The sequence below is a fragment of the Gobio gobio genome (genome assembly GCF_949357685.1).
Source record: "Gobio gobio genome assembly, chromosome: 21".
Lineage (NCBI taxonomy): Eukaryota > Metazoa > Chordata > Actinopteri > Cypriniformes > Gobionidae > Gobio > Gobio gobio.
The window spans coordinates 12,474,819-12,491,176 of record NC_137117.1 but is presented as its reverse complement, the minus strand read 5'-3'; the positions used below and the strand labels follow the sequence as shown (position 1 = coordinate 12,491,176).

The 16,358-nt window shown below is 39.3% G+C and overlaps 1 protein-coding gene across 1 annotated transcript; it reads right to left on the bottom strand.

The window, feature by feature from the left end:
- Nucleotides 1–8,189: 8,189 nt before the first annotated feature.
- On the bottom strand, nt 8,190–14,120 carry mdp1 (magnesium dependent phosphatase 1). The gene is made up of 6 exons (XM_079802109.1): nt 13,977–14,120; nt 11,667–11,730; nt 11,459–11,566; nt 11,255–11,362; nt 8,866–8,951; nt 8,190–8,770 (listed from the first exon to the last, which is right to left on the bottom strand). Exons 1-6 carry the CDS (start codon nt 14,008–14,010, stop codon nt 8,688–8,690), a joined length of 483 nt encoding a protein of 160 aa, XP_079658235.1. The 5' UTR covers nt 14,011–14,120; the 3' UTR covers nt 8,190–8,687.
- Between the last annotated feature and the right edge of the window lie 2,238 nt (nt 14,121–16,358).

Sequence of the window (16,358 nt, the reverse complement as noted above, 5' to 3'; positions counted from 1 at the left end):
TTTGAACCACGAATACACAAAAAAAATAAGTAAATAAGTTTATGGTTGAAATTTTAAAAAGCAACAAATCCTTCCCTCGCGAGTCAATTTAACCTCCATAGGAATTAATGGAATGCGAGGAATGCTTTAGTACACAGAAAAACCTAAATATTCTCATAATTCAAACTAAAAATGCTAAAACATTACCAAAAATGATTTTATAATGTCTACATGTGTATCCGAGTGCATACTGAAGAGAAACTGACTTTAGGCCATAAGGCCGTCTAGTGGCAAGAGTCACGAAATATCATGTTATATTAATATTTTTCCACAAGAGGTCGGCAAACACACCCAATGTAAAATATTTTGAGCTGAATTAAAAGGGTTATGCATGAAAGTGTTATTTAGATCAGAATTTAAAGGTCCACTAAGTAACTTTTCCGTCCACTACAGGTCGCCGATTCAAAACAAAGGCGTAGTTTGATGACCCCACGTTTGAGCGCAGCATCTTGGGACATGTGGTCTTCACCTCACAGCCGGTGGAAATGATTCGTTTTTCTCGGTGTACACAATACCTTCTTCAGGAAGGACTTGAGGCAAAAAGAGAGAAATATATGAGAAATAAAAACTTTTTTAGGTAAAAATTACTCAATTTAGTCGGACGAACAGCTTGTCGTGACGGCTCGCACTTAAGAATGCAGCGTGTGAACGCGCTTACGGCGTGCACCCCTTATAAGGGAGAGCTGAGAAAAAAGTTTTACAGAAATAAAGCCATAAAAGGCTTAAAATAAGTGAAATCTGTAGCATAAACCAGCGAAAAGTGAGGAAAAATGCTTAGTAACATATGTAGAAAAGATTTAGAGAGAAAATACATTTACTTAAGAGATAGATCGAGTTTTTCTCCACAACTGAGTGCAAACTGGCATTCAAATCTGCCGCCATTTTTTTAGCAACGCCCAACTTCCAACGATCCAATCAATTCCCGAAGGACGAAATCAAGCCCCGCCCTACATTTTTTCTAATTTCAGAAGCCGTTTCACTCGGATATACGTCACAATAAGGAGAAAAAGACGATCTCAACTTCCGTTTCACGCCGACTTTAAATCAAGGTTTGTAGTTGTTGTGATTCACCTCGTAGCTGGTTGGCTTGATTCATGGTTTATAAATGCTTTAACACAGACATTTTAAAATGCCTATGGGAGAAATGAATGGAAAAAATACTTCCGAAACCAACGCCGCTAAATGCACTCTATATGTAAGTGGTGATTTGACTTGATATTTCTTTAAACGTGTAAAGGTCATGGTATAAATCTGAGGCGGGGAACCCTCTAAAATAGGGCCTGTCTGGTTCCGCAGACACACATTAGCAGCACAATGTCTTAGTCTGCTCTTTCAGTGTTCTCGTGTTATGCTTAAGTTAAAAATTCACATCGGTGTGATAAGTCAAAGTTATGGAACATCTCATTTCTGAAATATTGATTTCAGCCCTGCATTGTCTGAAAAATAGGTCTCATGAAATATGTACAATCGCTGACGAATTCATATTGACGCTTGTGTATTAATAAGGCAGCTCTCTCTCGCACGGATTTTGATAGCGAGATAGCTAAACTGTTTAAAATGGTTCGATTAAAGGCTGTTTTTTACTAGGTCACCGCAACCACACACACACACACACACACGTCAGTGCATAAAGACGATTTGCGCATGGCTTACTTCTATCCGTTTTCCTCTTTTCCCTAGTCAGGATGCTTTGTCTGGTTTAGCTAGTGCAGACCAACTGAACCGCTTCACTTCTTTAACCCTTTCAGTTTTTAAGGAAGTCCTATGCAACTGATACTTTGAGACAATGAACATCTGAACTGAATGTGACCGTGTTTCATGTCGTTTTTCTGGCCTGTACGCCGTTTGCATTCTCATGTACAGATGTAAATATGATTGGAGAACTGACAAGCCTTTCTGGACCTGAGAGTTTATGTAAATCTGAAGCTGTTTGTGTAAATGTTGAATTCAACCCTAAAACCACAGCAGGGAGATCCTGAGAATTTCCAACGTGTTGTGTGGTCTCCTGTCAAACTGATAATGAACTGTCATCTGATGTTTAATAAATGGTGTACAGTGAATTTTGGTAAATGGATGCAAAGATGTATGACTTCATTTCTTCAGGAAAGCACTAAGAGATGTTCTTTTACATACAAGCATAAGTTTGCAGCGATCAGGCTCTCAAAAGGAGAAAATATACCACACAAGCATCATACAAATAGTTCAATCATGACAACTCTTTGAATAGTTTTAGCATGTTATTGAATATGGCAATATTAATGTATTAGATCTGGTACACGGATGCTGCAAGTACAGACTTGCTACTGCTAATAGAACTTCTTCCCGGCAGTTGAAGCGGTATTACGTCGTGCAAGTGCGGGCTCATAGGAAGACCGTGAGGGTTTAGGGTGCCATTTGGGACAGGGCCATAGTATGCATCGATCTGCACTTCGGAAATTGTAGACCATCTCGGTATCTTTGGAATACTCTTTTCAACATACTTCGATTTGGGACATACTAATTCTATTTTCGAATAATATTTAGGCAAGGCAAGGCAATTTATTTATAAAGCACATTTAAAACCGCTACAGCTGACCAAAGTGCTGTACAATCTATCACTAAGTACAAAGAAGTACAAAAACTTCAACAACAAAAAAATGAAAAAAGAATATATTATAATATATAACTGATTTTTTTTTTTTTTTTTTTTTTAATTACATTGATTCAAAAGCAAGAGAAAAAAGATGTCTTAAGTGCAGATTTAAAACTTTACACATTGGGGGAAAGCCTAATGTGGACCGGCAGATCATTCCCCAGCCGTTGGGCCGCAACAGAAAAAGCACGATCTCCTTTTAATTTCAAACGTGACCGTGGTCAACATCAGTCTGTTAAAAGACCTTAAGGGCCTAGAGCATTTCCGGACTAAGAGCAAATCTGTGATTTACTGTGGAGCCTGGCTGTTTAATCCCTTATATACATATAATAAAACCTTAAAAATAATACGATATTCAACCGGCAGCCAGTGAAGTGAAGCTAAAACAGGCGAAATGTGTTCCCTCTTCCGTGTCCCAGTAAGAAGTCTGGCAGCAGCATTTTGTATCAATTGCAGCCGTGATAACGAAGACTTTGCCACACCAAGGTATAATGAGCTACAGTAATCAAGCCTGGAGGAAATAAAAGCATGAATCACTGTCTCCAAATCTTTTGGTGATAAAAACGCTTTCAATTTTGCAATTGTTCTCAGTTGATAAAAGCTACTCTTCACTACTGAATTGATTTGCTTATCGAACTTAAGGTTGTTATCAAAAATAACTCTCCCAAATTTTTTGCATGACCATGAGAGTTTACAGATAAAGGACCCAAATGGTCATCTATCTGTAAAATAGAATCTGGTGGTGCGAAAACTACAATTTCAGTTTTGGAGTCATTCAATGTTAGAAAATTAGCTGCCAGCCAGCATCTTACCTCAGCAAGACAGTTCAACAGAGCGTGTGTATCAAAGCTATCCTCATGTTTCAAAGGGAAGTACACCTGGGTATCATCTGCGTAAAAATGGTAAGGAATGTTATGCTTTCTGAAAATCGAGCCTAAAGGGAGAAGGTACAGTGAAAACAATAGCGGGCCCAAAATAGATCCCTGTGGTACACCACAAGTTAATGGTACCGAAGAGGAGGAAAAGTTTGCAACCTCCACGGAAAATGTTCTATCAGAGAGATAGGATTTGAACCAATTCAATGCGGTGCCTTGAACTCCTATACACCCACTCAACTCAAGATAGAAACGGAGGATATGTAGACCCGCATTCTCGTTCTTCGTAACCTTCGCGGTAGTAATCGGTAGCCAAGATATGCACGTTGAGAAGAGATTGTCGATCATATGTATTTAAAGATATAGATTTATGCGCTGACACGCACATAGGCAAAACGGAGACAATCAGGAATAACATAATGCACTGCACAAACACAGAGCGACGCATGCCGACAAACACACTGGCGCCATCTTGTTATTTAGGACGGATAGTATGCAGATAGGGACGCAGCATAAGTTTTGGGATTTAAGAATTGATATTGGTTCAAGTAAATTTGAGAAATGTATATTTTTAACCCAGCTTGAATGATACATTTATTTTTAGAGATTCTTAACTCTATAAATTAGAAGGGCAATAGTCTGGAAACACAAATAGTATTTTTCCATACTCGGATTTCCTTTTCCAGACCAGAATCAAATTCCTGTTTTATTGAGAATATAAACATTTACTAAAATGAACTATTTCTTTCAAAAATCCATTAGCATATCTTATCTCAAACACGTTTTTAAACGTTTATCATATGCAAAGGATTTAATTTAGGGGTTCATTGAAACCTTTAAATATATATCGTCTCCAGTCCGTAATTATTATCCACTGCATACATTTTTAAGACTCTGTGAAATATTTGAATCATTTTAAGATCTAGCATCACACTGCGGACACGCCGCACACTTCCAAACCACAGAAACCGTTACTGGCTTTAGCTGACACGAAGCCGCTGTGATGTTCAGAGGAGAATGCGAAAGCTCTCATCGCTTTTATTGCACTGTCACTTTGCTTTCTACGCGAGATGGAGAAGAAGAAAGCGAGGAAGAAGCTCGCTTTAGGCTTTAGACCTCAGGTTGAGAAATCAAGATCAAGTGCATCTTTCCGTCTGTCTCTTCAACTGTATGATGTGCAGCACTTTTTGCTTTTATCTAAACAGGTTGTCAGCGAGACACAGAATCAGTTATTCAGAAGAGAGCCAGGATCCAGGAGGCAAAGGCACACCACCATTAATATACAGAGAGCCGGAATTCCATTAAATTAGGAGAAAAGGAGGCCAGCGGGCTTTTAGACCTTTAGCGATGCGGCCCGCTGTTGCTCCTGATGCTAAATTATTCAGCAAAACACACAAACCGCCACAGAGCGATAAAATGTTTTTAAAGTTTAAAGCAACTATACCTTCCAGACAGTATTATCTACTATATGTAGGCCTACCACACATTTTCAGGCCTGAAACATTTATGCACCTGAAGGCAGAGCGTGATGACTAGCCGTTTGCAATCTCATATTTAAACCGGGAGACCGTTAGCCGTGCTAATGTCATGAGTTATGATGAGGGTTATGGGAGACCCTGCTGTCACCTGATCTGAGATGATGTGATGTCCTCTGGCTGTTTGTGTGCTTGCTGGAGAAATGAACCCTTCATGAAGGACTTTAATTAACATTTGTTTTCTCCCGAACTACATCAAGAACTACTGAGGTGGAAGTAGAATGTGCTGATTCTTCAGAAGGGAACTTCTGACAACATAATGGGTTGAAAGTTAAGTTATTACTTATTTAATCTTACTAGTTAAGTGTTATTTGTGTTATATATATATATATTTGATATTTTATATATTTGAACCCTGCAAATACACTCACCTAAAGGATTATTTGGAACACCATACTAATACAGTGTTTGACCCCCTTTCGCCTTCAGAACTGCCTTAATTCTACGTGGCATTGATTCAACAAGGTGCTGAAAGCATTCTTTAGAAATGTTGGCCCATATTGATAGGATAGCATCTTGCAGTTGATGGAGATTTGTGGGATGCACATCCAGGGCACGAAGCTCCCGTTCCACCACATCCCAAAGATGCTCTATTGGGTTGAGATCTGGTGACTGTGGGGGCCATTTTAGTCCAGTGAACTCATTGTCATGTTCAAGAAACCAATTTGAAATGATTCAAGCTTTGTGACATGGTGCATTATCCTGCTGGAAGTAGCCATCAGAGGATGGGTACATGGTGGTCATAAAGGGATGGACATGGTCAGAAACAATGCTCAGGTAGGCAGTGGCATTTAAACAATGCCCAATTGGCACTAAGGGGCCTAAAGTGTGCCAAGAAAACATCCCCCACACCATTACACCACCACCACCAGCCTGCACAGTGGTAACAAGGCATGATGGATCCATGTTCTCATTCTGTTTACGCCAAATTCTGACTCTACCATCTGAATGTCTCAACAGAAATCGAAACTCATCAGACCAGGCAACATTTTTCCAGTCTTCAACTGTCCAATTTTGGTGAGCTCGTGCAAATTGTAGCCTCTTTTTCCTATTTGTAGTGGAGATGAGTGGTACCCGGTGGGGTCTTCTGCTGTTGTAGCCCATCCGCCTCAAGGTTGTGCATGTTGTGGCTTCACAAATGCTTTGCTGCATACCTCGGTTGTAACGAGTGGTTATTTCAGTCAAAGTTGCTCTTCTATCAGCTTGAATCAGTCGGCCCATTCTCCTCTGACCTCTAGCATCAACAAGGCATTTTCGCCCACAGGACTGCCGCATACTGGATGTTTTTCCCTTTTCACACCATTCTTTGTAAACCCTAGAAATGGTTGTGCGTGAAAATCCCAGTAACTGAGCAGATTGTGAAATACTCAGACCGGCCCGTCTGGCACCAACAACCATGCCACGCTCAAAATTGCTTAAATCACCTTTCTTTCCCATTCTGACATTCAGTTTGGAGTTCAGGAGATTGTCTTGACCAGGACCACAGCCCTAAATGCATTGAAGCAACTGCCATGTGATTGGTTGATTAGATAATTGCATTAATGAGAAATTGAACAGGTGTTCCTAATAATCCTTAAGGTGAGTGTATATACTGTATGTAATAGTATTATATCGTTTTTGGTAATAATTATATTTAGATTTTTTTTTTATATATTATGTACATCGATCAGGCATAACAGGCATGAAGTGAATAACACTGATTATCTTTTCATCACGGCACCTGTTAGTGGGTGGGATATATATGGCAGCAAGTGAACATTTTGTCCTGAAAGTTGATGTGTTAGAAGCAGGAAAAATGGGCAAGCGTAAGGATTTGAGCGAGTTTGACAAGGGCCAGATTGTGATGGCTAGACGACTGGGTCAGAGCATCTCCAAAACTGCAGCTCTTGTGGGGTGTTCCCGGTCTGCAGTGGTCAGTCTCTATCAAAAGTGCTCCAAGGAAGGAACAGGTGAACCGGCGACAGGGTCATGGGCGACCAAGGCTCATTGATGCACGTGGGGAGCGAAGGGTGGCCCGTGTGGACCGATCAAACAGACTCAAGAAGTTAATGCTGGTTCTGATAGAAAAGGTGTCAGAATACACAGTGCATCTCAGTTTGTTGTGTATGGGGCGGCATAGCCGCAAACCAGTCAGGGTGCCCATGCTGACCCCTTGTCCACCGCCGAAAGCACCAACAGTGGCACGTGAGCACCAGAACTGGACCACGGAGCAATGGAAGAAGGTGGCCTGGTCTGATGAATCAAGTTTTCTTTTACATCTCGTGGATGGCCAGGTGTGTGTGCGTCACTTACCTGGGGAACTCATGGCACCAGGATGCACTTTGGGAAGAAGGCAAGCCGGTGGAGGCAGTGATGCTTTGGGAAATGTTCTGCAGGGAAACCTTGGGTCCTGCGATCCATGTGGATGTTACTTTGACACGCACCACCTATCTAAGCATTGTTACAGACCATGTACACCCTTTCATGGAAACGGTATTCCCTGGTGGCTGTGGCTCTTTCAGCAGATAATGCGCCTGCCACAAAGCAAAAATGGTTCAGGAATGGTTTGAGGAGCACAACAACGAGTTTGAGGTGTTGACTTGGCCTCCAAATTCCCCAGATCTCAATCCAATCTGTGGGATGTGCTGAACAAACAAGTCCGATGGAGGCCCCACCTCACAAATAACAGGACTTAAAGGATCTGCTGCTAACATATTGTTGCCAGATACCACAGCACACCTTCAGGGGTCTAGTGGAGTCCATGCCTTGACGGGTCAGGGCTGTTTTGGCAGCAAAAGGGGGACCAACACAATATTAGGAAGGTGGTCATAATGTAATGCCTGATCGGTGTATATCTGATCATGACTGTGTGAACGAACATCACCAGCCAGTGACCTTTGTCATGATGTAATTTTTCCATATCAACCTTTTGAATTTCCGCTTTTGTGTGTGATGGTAATAACATTTCTATTTTATTAATAACATTAATAATTACATTAGGTAATAACATTTCTATCCGGCGCCATTTCCTTGGGTAAAATAGCAATTTCCTCACGATTTACAAATTGTTTGGAACATTTGTGATATTGTAAGTACTCAACTGAACAAAATATATAACACTTGCCTAGTGGTTTTTGGATATTTTACTGAAAATGTTTTACATAGTGCACCTTTAAAAAAAACAAAAACAAAGACAAAAAGACCAACAGAAAATGAGGACACATGTATGTTTTATAAATATACAAAATGCTTTTGTCGTCTCTGTACAGAACATATTTAAATGTCAAATAATTTACAAGTTAAACACTGACCTTTTTGTTTTACATTTGTGTGTGCTATACTGTTAAAAGTTTAACTTAATAGTCTATCAGATAAAAAAAGCACTTGTGCATTTATATGGAGGACTAGATGCCACTTAATTTATACACTGATAAAAATATAAATAGCATATTCAATTGCATTTTAAGATTTTGCCAATTCCATTTGTCAATCAAGTTAAAAACTATCTCTGGACAGTTGATTGCACAGAAATGACCACTCCTAGTTTGCTGTACACGTCAGCGTTTTACACAGCGTTGGGATTCTTCTTGATCTGCAGCAGTTGCATCTCTGCGGGACCAGACGCCGTCACTGCTTCTTACTGAAATGCTCCAGTGCTTTATTGACTAGATCAGAGGTGATCGCATTATGAACCAACACGCAGTGAACACCTGAAAGAACAGGAAACAGCTGGTGATTCATCCGAACGAACAGTCTCCAACCTTCATCACACAGTTCCAGCAGATCCAGCTATACCTACACCTACCCAGCTTGCCAACCTCCACGATGTTCCTGTCCTCGTCATCAAAGAACATCATGTCAGAAAACTGGACGCCACTGTCAGCTTTCAGCCTGGAGACAGAAGAGACAGGACAACAGTCGTCAGACGGTCTAAGGTACACAAACACACACACACGTCTGGTACACTATCTTTGTGGGGACTCTCCATAGTCGTAATGCTTTTGTACTGTACAAACTGTATATTCTCTCCCCTTACACTAACACTACCCCTAAACCTACCCATCACACAAAACTACAGGCATTTTTACATTTTCAAAAAACTGAATTCTTTATGATTTATAATATTGTTTCGACACGAGCCCCCATGAGTCAGTGTCATAGACTGTAAAAAATATGGATGTAGTGTCTGTGACGTCACCCATAGGATTCTGAAGAACAGTTTTGAAGCGTAAAGTAAGGGCAAGCTGGCCGTTGCCATCTTGGCAGCGCGTCACTCCCGGATAACAGAAAATGGGCAAAGAGGCGGGACGTGGGCAGAGCTGAGGTGGAGCAATGACTTAGGCCCTGTCCCAAATGGCACACTTCATGTGCACTTTCGGTCTTGTGGACTTACAATGGCCGCTGTGTGCGCGTGTCCGTTAAGTCCACGAGACCGCAGGGTGTCCCATTTGTCATTTTAGGTCTCAGAAGGGTGCTCGCGAGCGCCCCCTTTGAGGTCGATATGCGCCCTCGATGTGCACTTCTGCTGAGCCCGCGCTGGTGCGGGTTACGCAGCGGACTTCTTCCCGGCAGTCAAAGCGGCATTACGTCGTGAAAGTGCGGACTCAGAGGAAGACCGTGACGGTTTAGGGTGCCATTTGGGACAGGGCCTAACAGACAGCAGGCAAACGGCTATCCACCTGTCACTCAAAGTGGCCACGCCCTTAATTATGCAGAACTTTAAGGCTTTATATAATGTAAACGAATGAGTTATAAAAAAAAATTCACCCCCCTCACAGTCGTCATGAAGGGCAAAATTAGCCGTATAGACCAAAACCACAATTTGTACCAGACTGTAAACATGTAAAGTTGGGCATTTTAACATTTTACATATAAATTAGAGAATCTGTCTCTAGTGGCCAGTCGATGAATTGCAGTTTAAGGCACTTCCGTAATGGCTTCGGGAAACTGGGGGAGGTTGCCGCTTGGTCAGTGTGCATTCAGGTTGAAGTCCCCACCAGGATAGAAAAGCAAACACACACACACATACGTTGGTAGAGCTGCATGTCCTCATATTGAAGGGGGCGTGGCCTGAAACCTGAATACACACCACAATATAAAGACTGTGGTCCTCATAATGTAGGTCAAACCAGTGCGCACCCACACACACACACACAAATGTTTTATGTTCATGTTTTATGGGGACTCTCCATAGGCGTAATGTTTTCTATACTGTACAAACTGTATATTCTCTCCCCTAACACTACCCATCACACAAAACTACTGGCACATTTTCTAAACATCATTTATTGTTTTCCATACTGTTTTCCACATGGGGACCAAAAAATAACCCACAAGGATTTTGGATATTGCCGTCTTTGTGGGGACATAATGTAGAGTTTACCTGGACCACACACACACACAGACACACACACTACACATATACAGTACATTAGTGCTGTTGAAAAATTAATCGCATCCAAAATAAAAGTTTGCGTTTACATAATATATGTGTGTGTACTGTGCATTATTATTATGTATATATTTAAGAAATATTTGCATGTACTGCATATATAGTTTATCTTATATATAAATATATATTTTTCTTAAATATATACATGTGTGTGTGTTTATATATACATAATATTTACACACAGTACACACACACTTATATTACGTAAACACAAACTTTTATTTTGGATGCGATTAATCACGATTCATTTTTCCCCAGCACTAATATACATTAACTACACACACAGATACACACACATACTACACGTATACACACACACAGTCACACACACCATGTGAGCAAGATACGGCAGGCAAAGACAGACACACATCATGTTGAAAACAGTTGTGCTGCTTCATGTTCTCTGATGAACGGAAAGTTCAAAAGAACTTCCTTTTGTAACATAAAAGACTTTACTGACACTTTTGATCAATTTAATGCATCCTTGCTGAATAATAGTGTTTTATCTTCTCACTCCAGACTTCTGGTAGTGTATCACGGTTTTCATTTTTTATAAACATTAAAAAATATATATTTTTCCAAACCTTTGACCTGTTGGGTATATATGACAATTACATTTTTATATATTCTGAAGTAAATGTGAGTGATTCCACATTCCACTCGTGTTCTGGTTGTTTTTCAGCATTGCTATGTGGTTGCTAGGGTATTCTGTGTGGTTGCAGGGGATTAGCCCATCCTATACCTTTTAAAGTGAGTGACCTTTGACCCAGGGTAGATCTCCTTGAATGAGATGTATTGGTTGAGTTTATAGAGTGACAGCAGCTGATTGGCTCCTTCCGTCTCGCTGGTTCTTTGAGGAACAGAGAAATACCATGGCTTTGAGATATATATATATATACAGATGAGAGAATATTTTTCTGATTTGGCTGATCATCTGAAATCTCACCGTGAGGCAATGGCGATCTTGAATCCCTGACTATGGAGTGAGCTCAGGATCTTTTCGGTATCGTGATAAATGGAAACCTTGGCACGTCTTGAGTCTCGCACCGTCCCGCTGGAGACGAGTCAGTGTGTCAGCAAAGAAACAACAGCAAAAACATCTTCAAATAAAAACAACAAACAATGACTGAACACTAGAGCTGAAGAAGACGAACCTGTCATCGATGTGAAAGGGTGGATCAACATGGGTGTCAACCCAGAACGGCCAGAGGGTGTAATCTGTTCAAACCCCAGAAATTACTGTACATAACAAAACATCACGCCTATAAGAATATCAGAAACATTGTATATTCATGTATATTCCTAATACTGTTGTAGTAGTCTAATAGTGTTCTATCTATCTGTCTGTCTGTCTGTCTGTCTGTCTGTCTGTCTGTCTGTCTGTCTGTCTGTCTGTCTGTCTGTCTGTCTGTCTGTCTGTCTATCTATCTATCTATCTATCTATCTATCTATCTATCTATCTATCATCTATCTATCTATCTATCTATCTATCTATCTATCTATCTATCTATCTATCTATCTATCTATCTATCTATCATCTATCTATCTATCTATCTGTCTGTCTGTCTGTCTGTCTGTCTATCCATCCATCGTTCTATCTCTGTCTATCCATTGTTCTATCCGTCTGTCTATTTATCCATCCATCCATTGTTCTATCTACCTATCTATCTATCTATCTATCTATCTATCTATCTATCTATCTATCTATCTATCTATCTATCTATCTATCTATCTATCTATCTATCTGTCTGTCTGTCTGTCTGTCTGTCTGTCTGTCTGTCTGTCTGTCTGTCTGTCTGTCTATCCATCGTTTTATCTATCTGTCTATTGATCTATCTATCCATCGTTCTATCTCTGTCTATCCATTGTTCTATCTGTCTGTCTGTCTATCCATCCATCCATCCATCCATCCATCTATCTATCTATCTATCTATCTATCTATCTATCTATCTATCTATCTATCTATCTATCTATCTATCTATCTATCTATCTATCTATCTATCTATCTATCTATCTATCTATCTATCTATCTATCTATCTATCCATCCATCCATCCATCGTTCTATCTATCTATCTATCATCTATCTTTCTTTCTGTCTGTCTGTCTATCCATCCATCGTTCTATCTATCTGTCTATCCATTGTTCTATCTGTCTGTCTATTTATCCATCCATCCATTGTTCTATCTATCTATCTATCTATCTATCTATCTATCTATCTATCTATCTATCTATCTATCTATCTATCTATCTATCTATCTATCTATCTATCTATCTATCTGTCTGTCTGTCTGTCTGTCTGTCTATCCATCGTTTTATCTATCTGTCTATTGATCTATCTATCCATCGTTCTATCTCTGTCAATCCATTGTTCTATCTGTCTGTCTGTCTGTCTATCTATCCATCCATCGTTCTATCTATCTATCTATCTATCTATCTATCTATCTATCTATCTATCTATCATCTATCTATCTATCTATCTATCTATCTATCTATCTATCTATCTATCTATCTATCTATCTATCTATCTATCTATCTGTCTGTCTGTCTGTCTGTCTATCCATCCATCGTTCTATCTCTGTCTATCCATTGTTCTATCCGTCTGTCTATTTATCCATCCATCCATCCATCGTTCTATCTATCTATCTATCTATCTATCTATCTATCTATCTATCTATCTATCTATCTATCTATCTATCTATCTATCTATCTTTCTGTCTGTCTGTCTATCCATCCATCGTTCTATCTATCTGTCTATCCATTGTTCTATCTGTCTGTCTGTCTATTTATCCATCCATCCATTGTTCTATCTGTCTGTCTGTCTGTCTGTCTGTCTGTCTATCTATCTGTCTGTCTGTCTGTCTGTCTATCTATCCATCGTTTTATCTATCTGTCTATTGATCTATCTATCCATCGTTCTATCTCTGTCTATCCATTGTTCTATCTGTCTGTCTATCTATCCATCCATCGTTCTATCTATCTATCTATCTATCTATCTATCTATCTATCTATCTATCTATCTATCTATCGTTATATCTATCTATCGATCTATCTATCTATCGATCTATCTATCCATTGTTCTATCTGTCTGTCTATCTATCCATCCATCGTTCTATCTATCTGTCTATCCATCGTTCTATCTGTCTGTCTGTCTATCCATCTATCACTATTACTCATATATTTTCCATTTATATAAAATACAGAATTTTACAGTTAAAAAAGTTTTGACCATACATTTTATTTATAAAATATTATTATTATATAACCACACACAGACCATTACTAGTTATTGTTACTGCTGTTAAACTGTTATTTGGTATTAGCCACGAATGTCCTCACAAATATTCTGATGTGTCTACATTATGAAATATCACATAAGGAAGAGCATTTTCTCCTTCACTGAGGCTTACAAAACCATACAGTTCATCTTAAGTAAAACGCTAAAATATTAACTGTGGAAACTTACCGAGGTCGAACACTATTAATTTCGGTTTAGACATCTTTGATTAACGACTGTCACGGAGAAAAACGTAATCTCGAAAGTCAAAATATTTTTTTACGGTCTGTCTATGGGACAGGACCGACAGGACAGGAACAGAACACCGGTAATGCGGAAGTAGCGTCATGACGTCATCGATGCGTAGGAGGTTACGTAGCTTTGAACAGTAATAACCGTATAAAAAAAGTATATATCATACTTTATAATATACAATATTTAAGTTTGTAACTTATATGTAGATACATATACATTTGGATTTAGAAAAAAACCCCAGAAACAATTCTGATTCTGAAAGCTTTTGTCTGAAGTTTACATAGCCTACATTTGTTATGGTTTTACTGAAGCAAAAAAGGCATATTATGAATACTATATTACGGTTTGTAAGACAATAAAATATAAACAAAGCAAAATGTTGATGCTGATTTGCCTTCCTCTGGTATATCGTTACGTTTATCACACGCAAAGCTTTTATCTCTCTGTCAGATAGGCACATTAGTGGATGTAGTGAATAGTGAATGAGGATTAATTTATAGGGTTTCAGAGAATAAAACAGCAGCTTGTACCAGGAAATGGCTACCATTAAAACCAGACGTCAACAAGCGATTAATTTTCTCTCTTTTCCTCTTCATTTGCCTTTATCATGATTTTTAACAGTACATTTATAGTTAACAGAAATGTAAAGTTATGTTTTATTTTGGTTATACTGAGAGTAAACATTTAACAAACTACTTTTAAAAACCTTTGTTGGATAGCACATGCTATTCGTTCTTAGAAAAAGACATTGGTGTATGGTGTGAAGACAAGAATCATATCAAACACTTACCACAATCAGATTAAGGAATGAGGAACACTGACACTTTTTTTTTATTACAATTTTTATTTTTTTTAATTATTGAATGATTGTTCTTATTTTCCTCATGATTAATTGTATTGTATCTGTGCTGTTTTTATATATAGAGCAGAGATAAAAAAGTATATATATATATATATATATATATATACTTTTTTATACTGACTATATATATTTATATATATTTGTGCGTTAAAAAAAGCAGATTTTTTAATTTATTTCTGCACTGTAATCTGCTCTAGTTATAAAAAGTGCTGATAAAAATAAAGCGGATATAAAATCTGTGATAGCTACGGTGGAAAGCAGGACGAGTCAGTGTGCGAGTGCTAATGAGTTTAACTGTGCACATTTAAAAAAAAATAATAATCTGTGCACCATTTGTAATCGGTGCTCTGCAAGACTTCATTTTGTCTGCCTGCTTGTGTATCCTGTAGCTGTTGCTTTCACATGTGCACAAGTTCCTCATTGAAGACCGCCAGCTGCTTCAGGAACTCAACGTGGGGCTTGATGTTTCTCACTTTTATGAGATAATCAATGGCATCCTCCACAATCATCTTATGCTGTATCATGAGGTATGCCAGAAAAAGTGTAGGGGCGTAGCTGACACCGTCTGTGCAGTGAATGAACACCTTATCTGTGGAAATAAAAACAGAAAGACAGTCAAAAAAAGTCCCAAAGACTTTGTCACTCCAGAACACTTGATAAAAGATCTTACTTTCTGGGTTTTTCTTGGCCTTGTGGATGAATTTGGCAGCTGGCAAGAAGTATTTTCTGATGTTGAGACGTGCGTGCGTTGTAGGCAAGCCACAATATTTGATGTTCATGCCTCTGTAATAACTCTCCCCTGTATTAACTGCTTCTCTCAGGTCTTTCCCATGGCCGTCCCAACAAGACCCTCAGTTTTTTTCTTCACCGCAGCCACACTCAGGATGTGAGTAATACCCAGCTCCTTCCTATCTCTCTGCACAACACAACAGCCTAGATTAGTCTTTCACTAAAGAGATTTTACAATGTACAAATATAATTGTGTTTGATTCCTGTTCATACTCCTGCATTACATTATTAATCACATGGTTTATATTAGTCTAAATGTGTTGCAGACTTACTCATTTCCAATGAAGATGTTCTTCCAGACCTCAGTGACGGGTCTCTGAGGCTGTGTACAGCCCTTCACACTCTCCTCCAAAAGGAAATAGTCTTCTTCTCGAAATAGTTCCATCACGGAAGTGCTTGCATTAGGTTTTGGCTCAGAACTTCTTGGACCTGGGACACACGATTCCTCTGGATCAACCAGATCCAATTCAGGTTCCGACTCGGGAACCCTTGGAACCGGGACGCACAATTCCTTGGGGTCGACCAGATTCATATCAGGTTCCATCTCAGGAACCCTTGGAACCGGGACACACAATTCCTTGCGGTCGACCAGATTCAATTCAGGTTCTGACTCAGGAACCCTTGGAACTGGGACACACAATTCCTTGGGGTCAACCAGATCCAAT